At 41.1% G+C, this 19,744-nt stretch overlaps 1 protein-coding gene across 1 annotated transcript in view; it reads left to right on the top strand.

Annotated features, from left to right (window-relative positions):
* DNMT3L (DNA (cytosine-5-)-methyltransferase 3-like) overlaps positions 1-19,744 on the top strand; it is a 36,995-nt gene that overhangs the window by 7,110 nt on the left and 10,141 nt on the right. The window contains exons 3-9 of the mRNA XM_015409768.1: positions 2,401-2,445; positions 3,056-3,135; positions 4,904-5,016; positions 6,547-6,718; positions 9,405-9,486; positions 10,973-11,061; positions 18,322-18,397. Coding sequence (XP_015265254.1) covers positions 2,401-2,445; positions 3,056-3,135; positions 4,904-5,016; positions 6,547-6,718; positions 9,405-9,486; positions 10,973-11,061; positions 18,322-18,397 — 657 coding nt within the window. The remainder of the gene's footprint in view (positions 1-2,400; positions 2,446-3,055; positions 3,136-4,903; positions 5,017-6,546; positions 6,719-9,404; positions 9,487-10,972; positions 11,062-18,321; positions 18,398-19,744) is intronic.

The raw sequence follows: 19,744 nt of genomic DNA, 5'->3' as shown, positions 1-19,744 counted from the left end.
GCCCCGAGTGGGAAGTGTTTTCCCCCCCCCCCCCCCCAAGCAGGTAGCTGTGCTGGTCCATAGCAAAAGCCATGAAATGCCTTTCATTATGACCAACCCACCAGCACTTGCCTTTATATGTAAGCAGGCTGCATTTCTCATATTCATTCCAGAGGTGAAAGTAAATACAATTTACAATTTAACTACAACTCTGTGTAATGTGTCTGCCATAGGAGACTTCAAGGCTATATACATGTGTCCATATGCACGTGTCCCTCTCAGAGCTATTCCAGGCCCCTTTCCTGAATGTTCAGCATCATTTTTTAAAAAGAAACTCTCTGGCCCCTTATATATAGTAATATAAAAGAAATTGGTACTATTCTTTGAAATTGCCAAGGACGAAATAAGGCTGTCCCCTCCCTTCACTGAAAGTAAAGCACTGGAAGACAAGCACTTGGACATTCAGTTAACACTTGTTTTTCAGATTGGTAAAATCAAGTCTATTTAATTTAAGCATATTAAATTGCAATACTTTTGGAGCAATTTATGTTAAGCACAATCAGATGTACTTTTGAGTAAACATGAATATGCCTACAGTGAGGTAATTTAGGCTCTTGCTGATCAATACTGACTTTCAGTGCTGCCTTTGAGCTTAGGCTCCACCTCCTGAATTTTTGGTCGCAGTAGGGCTGCCAGCTTTGGACTGGAAAATTCATGGAGATTTGGGAGTGGACTTCAGAGGGTATAATGCTACAGAGTCCACCCTGCAAAGCAGCCATTTTCTCCAAGGGAACTGGTCTGTGTTGCCTGGGTATCAGTTCTAATTCCAGGAGGCCTCCAAGTCCTACCTGGAGGTTGGTAACCCTAGGCTACAGACCTGTGCTGAAAGTAAAGGCCAAACTAGACATGACATTTGGGGATCTGTGACTGTCTTATTCAGTAGCTACTTAGTAGCAGCCATGGGAGCAGCCATGGCCTAATATGCTAATGAGTTTCTGCTGTTGAGTGTGGCCTGTTATGCTAATGAGTTCCTGCTGGTCTTTTTCTACAAAAAAGGCCCTGCTGATAAGTTAAAACGGCCTAGGTGTGAGGCAGGAGGTGAGATCCCTGCAGGCTCACAAGCCAGCTCAGCAAGGGCCGCTGACTTAGCTCAAGAGGTGAAGGGTGAGGGTCACACCCATCGTGGGCCCTGCTGGCCTGGTCTGAGCTGAGTGGCTCCTGCAGTGCCATGAGAGCTACTGGGCTTGACTCAGTTTGCTCCTGGCTGTTAGAGGCCCCTCCAGGGCCAGCCAGGATCTTTCCCTGTAAGATTATATCACAATACAGGTCCCTGTTTATTTCCCCACCTGGGGCAAACCAAAGGGGGGGGGGGTTAAGACCAGGAAAATGACATAAATCTCTCTCCCACAGTGTGCATTGCCCTCCTCCACTGGCTGGTGTTAAACTGGGGGGGGGATCTATTCCTAGATTTCTCAGTGACATCTGTAGTTCGGCCTGTAGTTCCCTGCAACACATTTGGTATATAAAAAAGGAACTGTCTGATCTATTGGGAGACTGAAAGGTCACCCCATGATTTGTTTTTATTTTCTCACCATTCCTTTTTTCTTTTTTTGGCCTCTATCCATACCACCATCCACACACTCAAAATACCCAGCTGTTTCACTGGAGAAATCAAGTTTTGACTTTTTTCCCCTCCAGGGAGCTCAGTGAAAGAAATAACCCTTGCAAGTTCTCCGAGGCCTAACAGAGGTAATTTCCCCCCAAGAGTAATTAAACACACCTCGATATTTCACAGTGCCCAATGTAATTATTGTTTCTGCCTGAACATACATTGTGTTTGTTCTAGGAACTATCCCTTTAGTTTTACACACACCCAATTTATCTACACTTGCTCATTGCTATTTTGGATCACGAAAATCAGGAAAACAGTGTGATCTGTAGGAAAAATATGTGGAGGGGAGCTGAGCAATTATTCCTGCTCTGAACCAAACAGACGGGGGTGGGGGGATATACTTTTGGTAGCGTCAGAGACTAGTTCTCACCCACCAACACCTGTGGAGCCCACACATCACAGAACTGTGTGAACCGGCTCTGAGATCTAATAAAACAATACAAATTGACCATCATAGAAAGCCCTTTTGCTTGAAAATCCAGTTATCTGATGCACAAGTGGCTTTTGATGGCTTGTTTATATATAGAAAAATAATATGATTTGTTTTACACTCTGCTAAACTACTTTAGTATCCAAAACTAGAACAAACTTTTTAACCTCTCTGGAGCTAATTGTGACATCTGTGAAGGTTGTCCGTGTGGGAGAGAATATGCCAGAGGCTTTATACTTGCATTATAGATCACTTTAAATGGAAACTGATTTAAGACTCATATGTCAAAAATGCCATTATTCTTTCTTTCTTTCTTTAGAAAACCTTGCATATGAAGTAATCAATAAAAAGAGAAATATTGAAGGTGAGAGAGGGATATTTATCATGATGATTCAATTGCTATTAGGAATAATAACAATTAGTCAATTAAGCAGTTAGAAACAATACTTGGGAGGGGGAAGCTCCTATGAGAGTTAATTGTAGGAGGGAACAGTGGGTAGGGTTTTTGAAAGAGCTGGGTTAGGCTTCACCCCTTGTCTCCTTGTTTCTCAGTTCTCAACCACTCCTCCCAAAAGCAGTTTAAACCCAAAAAGGCCCACTGAGCTGTACTTACACTCATTTGTATACATGTTTCCCCCCTGTATATTATAGTAATGGAAGGCAAAGGGCTCTCCTGATGCATGTAAATGGACCTCAGAAACTACAGATCATATTAAAAAGCAACATTTAATAGATGATAAATGGTTTGAGGAGGGACAACATTTTGATCTCCTCTTGAAGCTCTATGTAAAAACGGAATGTTATACAAAATTTAAACTACATCTTCCACAGAACTGCAGTGATCTTTAACATTTTCTTGCACATACTCAATAGTGATTATTTATAATATATGAATAATGAATAAAATATTTGCTTTTAATCACAGGTATTGTGAAAAGATGCTTTATACTATTGCACTCTCTTCTCTCTTGTAGAAATCTGCATTTGCTGTGGAAGTTGTGAGATCCATGCCCAGCATCCTTTGTTCCATGGGGGAATCTGTGCTCCATGCACGGTGAGTGGATGGGCCAGCTTCATATCTTTTGAGTCTAGCTCTCTAGTCCTCCACTTATGTATTTGTTTAAAATATTGATATTCTGATTTTCTGTCATCAATTTATGCTCCAATCATTCCTATTTTTGATCAATAACTGACATAAAAAGAGTTGCCAATAGTCAAAGTCTCAAAGTCAGGTTCTGCCACAGCATGTGGGAATTAATTTTATTGTATTGAGCCTTCAAACAAATTTTTAAAATGCTGTATTTAAATGACAAAATGTAAAATTTTTTGGAGACCGATAATGCAATAAATAACAGAGATTGGATTGGATAATAAAATTATGCCATGGTCTTCGATACTGAAATATTGAAGTTCATTGATAGTGTTGTTGTTCTGTGTATGTATAAAGTGTGGTGTTGTTCTTTGTGTATAAATTGCCATCAAACTGCTGCCAGCTTATGATGACCTCATAGGGTTTTCAAGGCAAAAGTCATTCAGAGATAGTTTGCCATTGCCTGTCTTTATCTAGACTTCCTTGGTGGTCCTCCTGTTCAAGTGCTACCCATGGCCCACTAGAAAGAAATTTTACTGGCATTGTTCCCAATCCAGAGCTGATTTCAGTAATTCTGTGAATGACTTGTTCAAAGGCAACAACGCACAAAATGTTATTTATTTTACAAAATGTTAATTTTGTTTGGAGAACAGCATTTCAGTGCTAGACTATTGTTAACTAAATATGATTTCCTGGTTTCTTTGTTCGTTTGTAGGAGATATTTTTGCAGAGATTCTTTCTCTGCGATGATGATGGATACCAGGCAGATTGCTGTATCTGCTGCCAGGGTGAATCACTAGTGATGTGTGACAATCCAGCATGCATCAGGTATATCCAAAAATACAATGGCTAGACACTACCAAGTTTGAGCTCAAGAGGTAGAATATTCATAGAAGGCATGGGAGTAGGGCAAGTTTATTAAAAGTTGGCAATCTAGCCCTGGGAGAACAGCAGGGGTACATTCCAGGGAGACATGAAGCCTATAGAATTCAATATTTCTATACAGTCCTCTACTTATGTATTTGTTTAAAATATTGATATTCTGATTTTCTGTCATAAATTTATGCTCCAATCATTCCTATTTTTGATCAATGCTTAACTGACATAAAAAGAGTTGCCAATAGTCAAAGTCTCAAAGTCAGGTTCTGCCACAGCATGTGGGAATTAATTTTATTGTCTCGAGCCTTCAAACAATTTTTTTTAATGCTGTATTTAAATGACAAAATGTAAATTTTGTCTGGAGAACAATAATGCAATAAATAAGAAAGTTTGGATTGGATAATAAAATTATGCCATGGTCTTCGATGCTGAAATGTTGAAGTTCATTTATAGTGTTGTTCTGTGCATGTATACAGTGCAGTGTTGTTCTGTGTGTGTAAATTGCCATCAAGCTGCTGCCAACTTATGATGACCTCATAGGGTTTTCAAGGCAAGAGACATTCAGAGATCGTTTGCCATTGCCTGCCTTTATCTAGCAACCCTGGACTTCCTTGGTGGTCCGCCTGTTCAAGTGCTGCCCAGGGCCCACTAGAAATAAATTTTACTAGCATTGTACCCAGTCCAGAGCTGATTTAAGTAATTCTGTGAATGACTTGTTCAAAGGCAACAACGCACGACGTTTTATTTATTTATTTTACAAAATGTTAATTTTGTTTGGAGATTAGCAACTAAATATGATTTCTTTCTTTCTTTCTTTCTTTCTTTGTTTGTTTGTTTGTCTGTTTGTTTCTAGGAGCGATTTTTAGAAAAATTCTTCCTCTGTGATGATGACGGGTATGAGGCTGACTGTGCAATTTGCTGCCTGGGTGAATCACTAGTAATGTGTGATGATCCAGGGTGCATAAGGTATGTACAAAAATACGAGGGCTAGGCACTATCAAGTTTGTGACGGTGTTTGAAGCCGAAAAAGTAGCAGAGCACTCTGTTGTTTTTACAAAGTATATACAATTTATTTACAGAGATTATATACAGTTTGTAGCAATTCAGGACTCCAACCATCAAAGTGCTACGCAGAACAGCTGTAACCAAATAGGCAGGCAGTCACCAAGAACTGGTTACATTATATACAAGTTTAGACCAATCAGGATACAGTTCTGTACATTTGCTGAGTCACAGTGACACCTAAAGAAATGATGCAATCCTGAGTCACATGATCACTCAGCTGTCAAATAAGATTGTCCTGATCTAAACATCCTGACTTGCTGTGATCTTGACAGCAATCTGTATAGGCTGACAGTTTGAGCCCAAGAGGTAGGATATTCATAGAAGACATGGGAGTAGGGCAAGTTTTTTAAAAGTTGGCAATCTAGCCCTGGGAGATAAGCTTTGAACTGTACCAGCTGGCCTTACTACAGAGTTCTAAGTGTTACTGTATTGCAGCAGTGGGGCAGGATCAACCATTAAATCTATAGAGAGTTGTCCATCTCACCATGCATAGGGTTTCCAACCTCCAGGTTGGGCAACCCGAGCTGCAGTGTTAGGAGAGTCAAGTAACGAATTAATATACACTGCAAGAAACTTTTGTAAATTAATGTGTTCTGTTTATAACTATCTCTCCTATATAATAATCCTGTTTTGGGGTGGCAAGATTCCATGCTGTGGGGGAACTTACCTCCTCCTGCTGCTTCCTCCTCTTCCTCATAGGTGTGGAGCTCCCCCCCACCCGCGAGTATCGCGGGTCCTGCCCCTTGTAGTGTTCTAAGTTTTACTGTGTTGCAGCAGTGGGGAACAGCATCGAACACTATTAAACCTATAGAGAGCTGTCCATCTGACCATGCATTGGGTTGTCAACCTCCAGGTGGGGACTGGAGCTCTCCAAGAATTACAACTGATCTCCAGATGAAAGAGATCAGTTCCCCTGGATAAAAAGCTGCTGTGGAGGGTGGACTGTATGGAATTTTACCTCACTAAGCTCCTTCCTCTCCTCAAGCCAAGCTTTCCTCAGGCCCCACACCCTAAATCTTGAGGAATTTTCCAACCCAGAGATGGCAACCCTAAATATTAAAGAATCTACCTCAGTTTTGCTTCAGTTGAAGCCTGAAAGGGAATATTCAGGCAAGGGGAAAAAACTGAGAGGAAACTTATCTTTCATACATTTCTGATATATCATCCAAAGTAGGAATTTGCATGTCTCCCCTATCAGTTCTTCTCTTGTGAGGGAAATGTGGACCTTTCAAGGTGGGAGAGGATGCATAAGTTCCTACTTTGGGTATTGCACTTGAAGCCCCACTCCCTTTTGATGTAATGTCTAAGCTATCCCAAAATTAAAGTACATTGTGAAACAGCAGAATAATTATTTGCATCTGTTGTGAATTTTTGAAGTGTTAAAAGAAAGTAGTTCATACCTTCTAAGACTTTCGTTTTTAATGTTTTCAGATCTTTTTGTACAAAATGTTTGAATGAACTTGTTGGACAAGGAACAGCAGAGGAAGTCAGAAAAATTAGTCCATGGATTTGTTTTTTGTGTTTGCCTTTTCATGTCCATGGAGTTCTGAAGAAGAGGACAAACTGGCGTACAGAATTGAAGTTCTTCTATGATCAGGAATCGGTAAGGGAGCATTCAGTTACACTTCTACAGATGCAAGGATTTCTTATCTTTGAATTAACTGAGTAAATTTTGGTGTAGGATGCACAGCTCAGAATAATATTCTGCTTTCTGACAAAGGAGAAAAATTCACACACACGCTCCGTGGTTCTAGCGGCAAATAACATACCCTTCTATGTAGAAATCTTTTGGACAAAGGTGAAAAAAAAGCTGTTTCCACCAGATGGCAGCAAAGTTCATTCCTCAAAATGATACTTCCACATGGTCATTTGCAAAAATGATACTTAACATGTTGAGGTTTTTTGGTGTTAACCATCTACTACTAGAGATTTGCTACCAGAATCCACAATGCTTCCACTAAATCCTAAAAAAAAATTTATTTCCACAATGGGCCTTATTCCTAGTCATTCGATAAAGTGCATTGTGTGCTATTTATAACATCCTAGTCAGGTATATATATTCAGTACATTCCATATAACAATAACATTCAGTTCATTTTATTTAACAACTACCAGTCAATTTTGCATCAGTATTTGACTTGACTTCACTGCCACAGGAGGTGGTGGTGGCTACAAGCATGGGCAGCTTCAAGAGGGAATTAGATAAGCATATGAAGCAGAAGTCCATCAGTGGCTATTAGCCACAAGGTATAGGGCTGGGGCAAGTGATGCTCTGTATTCTTGGTGCTTGGGTGGGGGCAACAGTGGGAGGGCTTCTAGTGTCCTGGCCCCACTGCTGGACCTCCTGATGGCACCTGGTATTTTTGGCCACTGTGTGACAGAGTGTTGGACTGGATGGGCCTTTGGCCTGATCCAACATTGGCTTCTCTTATGTTCTTATGTTCTTAATACTGATACAAAATTGATTGGTAGTTGTTAAATTGAATGAACTGAATGTTATTGTTATATTGAATGTACTGAATATATATACCTGACTAGGATGTTATAAATAGCACACAATGCACTTTATAGAATGATAGTTATAAACAGGACACATTTATTTACAAGTTTCTTGCAGTGTATATTTATTCGTTACTTGAACCTCCAGGTGGGGCCTGGAGATCTCCCAGAATTACAACTGAAAGAGATCAGTTCCCCTGGATGAAAAGCTGCTGTGGAGGGTAGACTGTATGGAATTTTACCTCACTAAGCTCCTTCCTCTCCTCAAGTCACGCTTTCCTCAGGCCCCACACCCTAAATCTTGAGGAATGTCCCAACCCAGAGATGGCAACCCTAAATATTAATGACTTTTTAATCTACCTGAGTTTTGCTTCAGTTGAAGCCTGAAAAGGGAATATTCAGGCAAGGGGGAAAAACTGAGAGGAAACTTATCTTTTGTACATTTCTGGTATATCATCCAAAGTAGGAACTTGCATATCTCCCCTATCAGTTCTTATCTTGAGAGGGAAATGTGAACCTTTCAAGGTGGGAGAGGATGCATAAGTTCATACTTTGGGTATTGCACTTGAAGCCCCACTACCTTTTGATGTAATGTCTAAGCTATCCCAAAATTAAGGTACATTGTGAAACAGCAGAATAATTATTTGCATCTGTTGTGAATTTTGAAGTGTTCAAAGAAAGTGTTAAAAGAAAGTAGTTCACACCTTCTAAGACTTTCATTTTTAATATTTTCAGATCGTATTGCACAAAGTGTTTAGACGAACTTGTTGGACAAGGAACAGCAGAGGAAGTCAGAAAAATTAGTCCATGGATTTGTTTTTTGTGTTTGCCTTTTCATGTCCATGGAGTTCTGAAGAAGAGGACAAACTGGCGTACACAACTGAAGTTCTTCTATGATCGGGAATCAGTAAGGGAACATTCAGTTACACTTCTACAGATGCAAGGATTTCTTATCTTTGAATTAACGGAGTAAATTTTGGTGTAGGATGTAGAGCTCAGAATAATATTCTGCTTTCTGACAGAGGTGTCATTTAGACAAGGAGAAAAATTCACACACACACAGTTCTAGCAGCAAATAACATACCCTTCTATGTAGAAATCTTTTGGACAAAGGTGAAAAATAAGGTCTGTTTCCACCAGATGGCAGCAAAGTTCATCCAGCAAAATGATACTTCCACATGGTCATTTGCAAAATCGATACTTAACATGTTGAGTTTCTTTGGTGTTAAACCATCTACTACTAGAGATTTGCAACCAGGATCCACAATGCTTCCACTAAATCCTAAAAAAAAATAAAATTTATAAGGGAAGGTTAATCCAAATCAGGGCTCAGGCACAGGGGGAGGGTGAATCTTCCTTATTCAAATTGCCCTGCCTCCGTTCTTATTTGTCCCGTGAGGGGAAAGGACATAAAAGATGCACCCAGATGGACATCAGTCACCAGGAATCCTGCACACCCATTGACCAGGGAGAATTAGAGCTCAGTATACAAAAAACAGTAGTTGCTTCACTATATTCAGTTTTGCATGGTGAGAGGTTAGTCAAAATATCTGTCTTAATCATACCACTGTCATCCCTATTTCCTAAAGTAGGGGCAAGGGGGTTGATAGAGACCTGGGAAGTGTCCAGTATGATTGTATCCATTCATGGAGGCGGGGAAAGGCTTCTAGAGTTCATTAATGTGTAACTAGTGGAATAATGAGCTATTAAAAATTAATGCAGTTAATAGTGTCCAAATTTGACAAGCAAATATCTTATGCAAAATATGCCTTTTTTTCCAATTGTGTCAGAATCTCTGGATATACCAGCCTTTATCTCCATGGGAAAGAAAATCAATTAATGTGCTCTCCCTTTTTGATAATATTACTCAGGGTAAGTGTAACTGGGAAATTGAGCTTGCATGTTTTGATATATTTCAGCTTCCATGCTAGTCTGTGGCTTGGCTCACTTGCATGGGTCATCCAGAGCTATTTATATAGCAGAGGCCCTTTCTGTAGAGCATCTGCTGTGCCATGCTGTGGTCTGGATTCTGTGACATTATGTGGGAGGGGGCAAATAGGTGAGTGGATGTTCCACTTCAGAGCTATTTGTATAGCAGAGGCCCTTTCTGTGCCATGCTGTGGTCTGGATTCCGTGACATTATGTGGGAGGCGGCAAATAGGTGAGTGGATGTTCCACTTCTGATTCTTTTCAGACCAATGGAGGCAGTAAGGTAGATTATGTTATGAGCTGGTTTGGGTCAACTAAAACATATCATGGCAGTAATATATTTAACTAGCAAAGAGAAATATAATCTTTTCTACAATAGTTCAATGCTTTAAGTGTCTTATTGGAATCTGAAGATTTTTTTAAACATTACATTTTGCTTATTCTTAAAGTATTTCATAGCAATTTCTGTTTAAAAGTGTCCACAATCCACTCAAACTTTAATAGGTGCTTAACACTTGCATTGGAATAAATGGGACTTTAAATGCTTCACTTTTGATTATACTCTTTCTTATATAAGATTATCCAAACTTCACAATTCATCAATTGTGAGATTAGTGCTTAACACTTGCATTGAAATGCTTCACTTTTGATTATACTCTTCCTTATATAAGATTATGCAAACTTCACAATTCATCAATTGTGAGATTATTTTTAAGAAATCTTGAAATTAAAGAACAGTTTAGAAATGTGAGGCAGGCAGATGCCTGGCCAAAGAGAAATAGCCAGATTTGAGCAACATTACAGCTAATCCTTCTCTGACAGTATCACTGTGTTTATAGACTGTAAGAACAATCCTAAACAGGTCTGCTCAGGAGGCCCATTTTAATTAATGGAGTTTACTCCCAGGAAAGTGTTCTTAGGGGTTCAGCTTGTATCTACAAAACACACCAGATTAACATTCTGGCCCAAACATTCTGTGGTACATCTAGTAATGTGGCTGTTGTGCCACTTAAACTCTCTGGGGGTAGCCCAGCCACTATGAATAGTCAACACACTTGATGTCCTTCCCAGACTCAAGAAGCATTATTTTCAGATCCTGTATTAAAAACAGGAAACGTTGCTCAGTCACTCAGTGCTAATTAGTCGACCAGCCATTCCATTTAAGTCTGAGGAATAATGGCTTCATGTAAATTTGTTTGAAATGGCTGATCTTTGCTTCTGAGCAGCGTTTCCAACAACTCCCACCAGAAATTGCAACTGTTGAGATATGTGATCTCTTGGCAACTCCAGTTTTTTGCAAGAATATCTTGGGAATCTTTCAGTACGGATAACTCATGAGCCAAAGATCATCATTCAACAGGCATGTTCTCATGGAACTGCTATATTTGGCTCTGACTGCAATTCCATATTTCTTGTTTTTATTCTCCAGAACTGAAATGCTTTGGGTTTCTGGGGAAAAGTACGGGCAATGGAAGGGTAAAGTATCTGCATGATGTCACAGATGTGGTGAGAACTCATGTAAGTACAAGTTACTAAATCACATTTTTTCTAACTTGTACTTTCTAAGTATGTATGTTTTGTTCTTCAAATAAAATAACTGCTGGTTACTGTAGGGTTAGGGAAATCAAATTTTCCTCCCATCAGAGAATGGCTCTTAAATCCAATCTCTTCTTAAAATGCATGATAGGTTTTTTATAAATTCAGGGTAGACAGAGACATATTCCTTAAACCTTGGCTGGGTTGCGGAGGGGACCAATAGATGCTAGCCATTGTCTAATACAGGGTTAACCCAAGTTTAAACCCACTAGCTTCAATGGACTTTATGGCTACTTATTTCTGTGCTGGAGTGTGTGGAAATACAGTGGACATTTAAGTAACTTGATTACTAGTGAGATATTTAATGGGTTTGAAATGCCCACTAAAGTCAGTGGTCATTATCTCACAGAATTATATGCACTTAAACCTTATTCATTTTAATGAGGCAGAAATGTAGATAACTGTGGCCAGTTCTTTTTTCATTACTTTCATTGTTCTGTGGATCAGTGTGATAAACAGTAATCTCACAGGAAACTTCAGTATTTATGAAAAAATTATATGGGGGGGATGCTTGGAGATTTTCATGGCTTCTTTATCATATTTGTATCTCCCTTTTAAAGCATACATAGTTCTCACTTCTCCTTTTTATCCTTACAACCAACCTGAGAGATCAGTTACAATGGAGAAGCATGAATGGCCAAAGACTACCCAGTGAGCCTCATGGCCAAATAGGGTTAGGTTTCCTCATTCTAGTCCAGCTACTCTATCACAGAGTGTCCCTTCTAGGCACACGTCACTAACAACTAAGTTCTAAGAAGTTCTGAAAGCAATGAAAGGATTTCGCTGCAACTAACTTAAATTCAGTTGATTTTGCTGTAGTGCTCTGCATGTTTTGCTGCATTGTGTTCTTGATATTGTGCTGTTGGCACATATTTGACAGGTGATGCAACATAAAGTTTCAGTGAAAGTTTCTTATAATGTGTTTGCATGTGAACTGGCTGCATTGACAACCAGTAAATCTTTACGTGGGCTAGAAAAAACTGAAGACTGGAAAAACTGCTTTAAAAAAAAGTAGTCATCCTTGTTCCAGGGAAGATTGGAGAAGAGCTGAGAACATTTTGGGTGGGGACCAATGAGCAATATTTAGGAAGAGACAAGATCAAATAGATGTGAACTGCAGTAGGACAGATTTGCCCTGAAAATTATGAAAAATATACATTAAATACATGAGCATATCAGAACTGGGACAAGCTATTTGAGATGGAGGGAGGGGTCTATATAGTCCTGTTGCTGGAGATTTTTTTTTTTGGGAAAGAGGTACATACTTTAAGTAATGTACAGGAAGTCTGCTTTAGATACTATCTACACTACATGTAAGCCAGTTTAAGAGTCATTCCCTCTTCTATGAGAACCTGGTTAACTGCAATTGGGGAATCTCTAAGAACTAGTGGAGATGCTGTTAAAAGTAACTAACTCCAGACAAACTCTACATTAAAAGTTGGCCTGTACCTACAGGGAACACCTCAGGGTGATATTCCCTCAGAATATATCATGCCCCACTCTGAATTCCCAGCTATCTTTTAAAAAAAGTAAGTTGCAAGACTGTTTTGTTGTGGAGATAGAAAGGGAAATGTGTAAGCCATTTTTATCCAGATGACCTATGGAGGAGATGGAGAAGAAAATTGCAAAATGTCTAGAAATGAGTCAGTCTTTATATGTAATTTGAGTATATAAGCAAATCCAACATGGATATATGCTACAGTGACTGGCCGCTCTGTTACTATTACCTCTTCCCCATCCTTCTACTGGAGAATATGCTGATCACACATTATGGAGTACTCAGGTTGGGTCCAGGATGTCAGACTCTTGAACAAAAGTATCTCCAACAACACTCACTGGAAAGTGATTTGTTTATTGAAATATGTGCCTGTGTCAAGTTGTGACCACTTGTGTCAGAACTAATTCAATCGGGACTTCCGGGTTTTGGTGACTTAATGGCAGACGCTTCCCCGGTGAGCTCCCGGGATGCAATCCATATGCCAGTAATAGGGAGGGGGCATGATCGTACATGCCCCTCAGGGACTCTTGTGATGAGTTTCTAGCCATGGAGCGCTAAAGGGTCGCCTCTTCTCTGGCACGCTGCCCGAGAATCGAGGCGCCCTTCTACCCCGATGGTCCCACTGCTGTGCGCCCACAATGGGACTTGAGCCACTGGCCGGGACAAGCACGTGGAAGCCGAGCACACACACATACCTCTAGCACAGTCTAAAGACGGAGATGGATCCGTGGACTGACATTGACTGTGAGTTTTGTTCAAGCGTAAACATTGAGAAAGCAGAAAGCCCCTTCCCCTGAGATACAAGCGAGTGGGGGAGGAAACTCCCCAAATGCAAAGAAAAGTCCAAGAAAAAAAGGGGGTGAGGTTGCACTGCAAAGGAGAAACTGTTCAAAGAAAGTTGCAAAAGTTGAAAAGCATTTGAGCAAACTTTAGAGACTTTCAGCAAATTATTTCAAAAGTAAACAACCCCAAAGATGGCAGGCAAAAGACTGGAGAAAGATAAGCTAAAGCAAAACTTTCTTCAGGAAGTCTGAGTCCAGCTGGCATGGTCTCGCGATCTGAGACTTCCATAGAGATGTCAAAGATGTTAGTAAACTCTTTGTGCCCTCTGCTGGACCAAATGACAAATATCGATCAGCAGCTTTCTACATTGAATCAGAGCTTTGCAGCCCAGTAACTCCAGCTAAGTGAAATAAATAAAAAGACAGACCAGACTGTGGAGACAATGAAAGAGATGGATGCCAAAACTAAAAAGATTAAAAAGCACATACGAGTGTTGGGAAAGAAAGCAATGTCTGAAGAATCGCAGCTTTTACAATTACAAACGGAAAAAGCCACCTTTGTCCTAAGATTCCAAGGGCTTCCAGAAATGGAAGGGGAAAATCTGGAACAGGTTTTGAGTGATGCCTTGGACCCGATTGCAGATTTAAAAGCGGTTTATATTCTAAGCGAAATGGATGTGGTCTATAGATCATATCCAGAATATATAAAGAAGAAAAATCTGCCAGGGGAGATAGTGGTCAGATTCTCCAAAAGACATGTGAGGGATTTAATCCTAAAAGCAACATCAGGAACACTCCTAAGAATCATTCTGCTTTTAAGATTGAAAATGGAGGAAGTCAATACAACTAAAAAGACCTTACTCTGGTACTTAATCACAACAGCGAGAATGATTTATGCACAATTTTGGAAAACAGAGAAAGTGCCAGAAATTGAAGACTGGATACAAAAAGTTCTGTTCATGGCAGAGATGGACAAAATTATGAAGAAGTTGAATAACAAAGAAGACGACGTGTTTTTTCAAGAATGGAGTGACTTTAAAATATATCTGGAAAAGAACTGGGATGTGAAACAAAAATTAATATGTTTAGATCAATATTAAGTCAAATGATGTTATCTTTAGATTGTAATGATAAGAAACTGATATTGTTGATGATATGAAGTAATTTGGAGCAGGGGTGGAAGCATTGTGGGAAGCCATAGGAGGGAGGGGAGGAACTGGGAATGGGGTAGACAATTGATAGAACGAAATGATTTAATTTTATATAATTAGTATTCCTGAAAAAAAAAAAATTTTTTTACCAAAAAAAAAAAAAAAAAGGAACACTCCTAAGAATCGATGGCAAGGAAATAAAAGTTCTAAAAGACATTCCGTTTGAAATTAGGAAGAAAATAAAAAACTTCAAGGACTTGGCAAGGTTTCTACAAACAAACAACATTGGCTACAGGTGGCATGTGCCGGAAGGCATCATGTTTAAGATAAACGAGAAGAAAATAAGAATCAACACCATCTCTAAAGCACAAGAGTTCCTGAAGCAGCAACTTGGCTCTACAGAAGAGGACGGCAAAGAAGATGATGACAGCGCTGAAGGAAGTGGGAATGATCAAGGCTCTTCAACTCCTGAAGAGGACTCAGATTCACAACTGGAGGCAGCTGCCCCCAAAAGAGACTATCAGTTGAGGAACAGAAGAGGGAAGAAGTGATGCTGAAGGACTCTGAAATTTGCCATAACAGCTACTAACAATCTTTTTGCGATTATTTTTGAACAGACATTTTAATTTTAATAAGACAAGCATATCTACATAGATCACATGAAATGTAATCCTTAAGATAATTACTAATTTATATTAATCTTTTATAGAAGCTTTTATGATGGCTTCCATCTCTTGGTCTTTTAGTGGTTTTCTTTCCTTTCTCCCATAGTTTATAGACACCCTCCCCTACTTCTTTGTTGTTTATTAGAAAAGCAATAAAAAATCCCTTCAGGGGGCAAAAAAAGAAAAAAACTCTAATCCAATTGGCGCCAAAACCAGTTATACATGATTTAAACAAGCCCCCACCCCAGTGTCCCGTCCAATCATTCTGTTCACACATCCCGCCTAAAAGAAGCGTGCACTGTTAGCTCTCCTTCCCCCCACCTGCCAACAGACACTATATTATCTACAACAAGGGAGGTAGCCAAGACAGTGTCCAATGTCATTGAGAATTCTTCCTGGATGGGAGGCTCCTTTAAAAATAGTTGCCTAGCACCTAAGTGAAGGGCTTTCATACACACACACACCCTGCACACACACCCTGCACACTACCCTCCACAGCAAGATACAGGAAAATACAGAAAATACAGGGCAAATGAGGTTCTGAGTTTGACACAGGATCCTGTGTAATAGTCATGTGTGATTTGCAGGTTCTCATCAGTTATCAGATGTGCAGTGCCCAAGTCATATCACAGCTGTGGTATGCATGAAGAACATGCTTTAGCTATCTTCCCCACAACATTTTTCTGACCTGAAATGGTCTGCGGGGGTGTGGGGTGTGTGGCCTATTGTGGAAACCATTTCAGGTATCCATCAATAAGATATTATTCCCAATAGCAGGAGGGGGCAGGTGAGCAAGTGGTAAAGAGAAGTGCATGGCTTCAGGGCATTTCTTTTCACCGCTTGAGGGATGGGTCTCCTGCCTCCTCTCTGCTCCACTGGTACCTCAAAAAATGAAAATGTGCCACGAAGGATGCAGCCTGGCTTAGGTACAGTATCTTTTTCTTGGCCAAGGGGCAGTGGGAAGTAAGTTGTGATGCCAAAGGTGAAACCCAGTGTTGTATTTTGACACTACATTTGTTCATATCCTACAGTCAAACAAAGAGAGCTCAAAGCACATTCTCAGGATCTCTAATTCAATCAGGAATAGTGTTTTTTCCACTGAGTGGTCTCTTGACCACTGATGTCCCTGTCATCCTTTTGTTCAGCTTCAGTGGTTGAATAACAGCTCTTGAATATCATCATCATTCCCTCTAAGTAGAGAATGCCTTTCGGGATGACAGCTAAGTAGGGGCTTCGGCATACTTGAAAGACTCTTCAGGTATACATATTCATGTGATGGTACATTAAAGCACAAGATGACCCCCACCCCAGTCACCTGATGAAGACTGAGCGTGCCTGTTGCCTTCCAAAAGGCAGGAAATGTTGAACGCCATTGAGAATCCTTTAAAAAATAAAAGAAAAAGGAGATGGAAAAATAGGCCTGCCCAAGACCTTAAGATCTTATAGTATCCAGGAGGGGAAGATTTGAATCTGAGGGAATTTCTCAAATATTTATTCCCTACCTCATAACTCCTCATGGCCTTCCAACATGTATGCTTCTTTTTCCCAGTGATGAATAGATGCGGGAATAGTCAGCACCAAAATGCCAGCACATGAGCTTTAACTTCCCCAAAATACTTTCAACTACATTTCTTATTGGGTTTGAGTACAAGCAAGCCATTACAGTAGTGCCCATAAACTATGCCATCAACTCTCTTCACTACCTTTTCTTCTGTAGCAGATGGCAGCATATTGCCTAAATTTGAACTCTTTGAGGGATTTCTGGCAACCATGTATTCTGCATTATGTGCTTTACATGTTGCTCTGAAAGTTCTACCAAGAAGTCAGTGGTCACAGGATTCCAGCCTTAGGCTCATAATAGCGTGGTGTGCATTCAGAATTACTTTTGCTCAAACTGACACTCCGTGGTCAAGCTACATGATGCTACTGGCTGCTGACAATTGCTTAGTCACATGAGCTTTCACAAGATACTGATACTGAGCTAGCTAGAACAGTTAATGACAGCGTGGTAGCCATTCAGCAGCTTCAGCATTAGTTGATGACAAGAGGGGACCCGCAACAAAATGTTGCACAATGTGTTGAGTTTCAGTTTACAAACATACAAAACACCTCTTCTATTCCTAAAATTTGAGGCTAGACTCAGCAATAATGGACAGCTCCCAGTTTCAAAAGATTGTCTTGGAACTTCCCACCACACTTGCCTATCCAGCCTCTAGAACATACAGTGGCACATGCCAAGCCCCTGCAGAGAGAGAGAGACAGAATTGAATGAATGAATTAATGTAAGAAAGAAATGGAAAGAAAAAATGGAAAGAAGAAATGAAAAGAAAAGGGGGAAAGCAAATAGATGGGGAGAGAGGAAGGGATGAAGCCCCCTGGACCTTCCTGATCCTTCCCTTCCCATCCAGGTGACCCAGCAGCCTGCCCCCCCAAAATAGATCCTGCACACAACCTTCCCCCCCTAAAAAACCACAGATCCTGGATGGACCCTATGCAGCTTCTGGCCTCACTGCTGCCGCTACCCTCCCCCATCCTTCCTTTCCCACCCAGGCTAGACAGCGGGCCCACCGAAGCTTCCCCCCTGTGACAATGGCAGGGAGCCCTGTCTGGCTCCTTGCCACTGGGCCACCGAGGCTTCTCCCCTGGGATGATCTGTGCCTGGCGTGTCCTCGTGGCACCAACGGCTCTTCCCAGCAGTCATACCTGCAGTGCAGGCAGCAGCATAGCTTCCCTTGGGTGGATCAGTAAGTACGTTCTCTGCGCATACGTAGAGAACGTCATTTTACTTTTGGGGAGATTTAAGTATCCCTCGTATATATTTTTAAACATGCCAGATTTTTCTGCACACCAGGGGAGTGCCCCAAATGTGCAGGAATTTCTGTTGAGCCTCCATGTGCCCCCAATCGCAAGAAATAAGTATCCGTACGCATAATGGGTCCTTGGCTACTAGATATATAGATAAGGAAGTGGTAGAAGTTCTATTGCTCATCTGAATGTCAGTAAAACAAACTGCATGAAAAACCACAGCATGAAAGGTGCTCCTCCTCCAATCCATCTATTGAAAATGCTTTGTGATATTTTTTTAGATCGAGGAATGGGGCCCATTTGATGTTGTATTTGGCTCTACACCTGCCCTTGGAAATTCATATGAGCATCCACCTGGTAATGTATACAATATAATTTTGTACATGAATCATAGCTATTTAGTGGCATTTGTCATGGCAAACTGCTTTACAATGTTTATAGTATTATTATCATGCTGATATAAAGCAGGTTAGACAAACACGCCAGTCTTAGATTCAGGTGGGTAGCCATATTGGTCTGAAGCAATAAAACAAGTTTGAGTCCAGTGGTGCCTTGAAGACCAACGGAGTTTAATTTTGGGTATAAGCTTTTGTGTACCCAGAATTAAACTTTGTTGGTCTTAAAGGTGCCATTAGACTATCCAGTCCTAAACACAGTTTATGTTCCCACTTCCCTGAGTATTGCAAAGGCCCTGGAGATATTGCCGCTCATTTCCTTTCACTGAGAGAGCACAAGAGAATTATTCGCTTTAGTGACAAATATACAAATACAAGGGGAGACCCGCAAGAAACTTGTGAGGACAGGGCATTTCCCCCACCTGTGCTTCCCTCTCCCCCCTTCTCTGTCGAAGTTCCCTCCTGTCTTTCTGCACCCACCCCTTATCTATCAATCTTCCCTCACCTCCCCTTCTCCTCTCACCCCTTCTAGGTCAGCTTTCCTCCCTACCCTCTTCTCTAGGAATCCTTTCTTACCCCCTTTCTCCTCTCACCCCTTGTATGTCTCACCCCTCTCTTAACCCAGCCCTTCTCAGATCTCAGACAATGTTCTCTTTTCTCTACCCCTTCTTACTCTGTCCCTCTCTTTCTCTCCCGTATTTCTCTCTCCCCCCCCCCACAATCTCCACCTATTCTGCCTCCCTTTCTGCAGCTTTATCCTTGTTTTTCTGGCAGTGGGGAGGTGGCTCACCTGGAAGGCATCCGGTGGTGGCATCCCCTGCCCCGTGGCTCCAGGGCCATGTTGCTGGCTGTTGGGAGGCCACTCGCCTGGGAGAGACCTGGCGGCGGCGTCCCCTGCCCCGTGGCTCCAAGGCCATCTTGCTGGCTGTGAGGAGGCAGGTCGCGCCTGCCCCACGGCTTCAGGGCCATCTTGCTGGCTGCGGGAGGCTGGCTGCCAAGCGAATCTCTGAGTCTGGCTTGAGGGGACCATGAGTCCAGACTGCGCAAGTGTAGACAACTTGGGTTTTTTTTTTAAATTTGGAGGGTTTTAACTCCCTGTGTATTTTTAAAAACTTTTTGTATTTTTCTGCAACCCTGGGAAGTACCCCAGGTGTGCAGAAAAACCTCTTTACCCTCCATGTGCTCCAGATCTGCAGAAATAAGTATCCTTACACAGAGGGGACCCTTGGCTATTAGTATATAGACAAGTGGAGACCCACAAGAAACTTGCAGGATGGTTATCCCATTCCTCACACCTTTGCTTCATCCT

The sequence above is a fragment of the Gekko japonicus genome, unplaced genomic scaffold (genome assembly GCF_001447785.1).
Source record: "Gekko japonicus isolate JY-2015 unplaced genomic scaffold, Gekko_japonicus_V1.1 scaffold4, whole genome shotgun sequence".
Classification (NCBI taxonomy): Eukaryota; Metazoa; Chordata; class Lepidosauria; order Squamata; family Gekkonidae; genus Gekko; species Gekko japonicus.
This window is presented reverse-complemented; position numbering and strand designations above follow the sequence as displayed.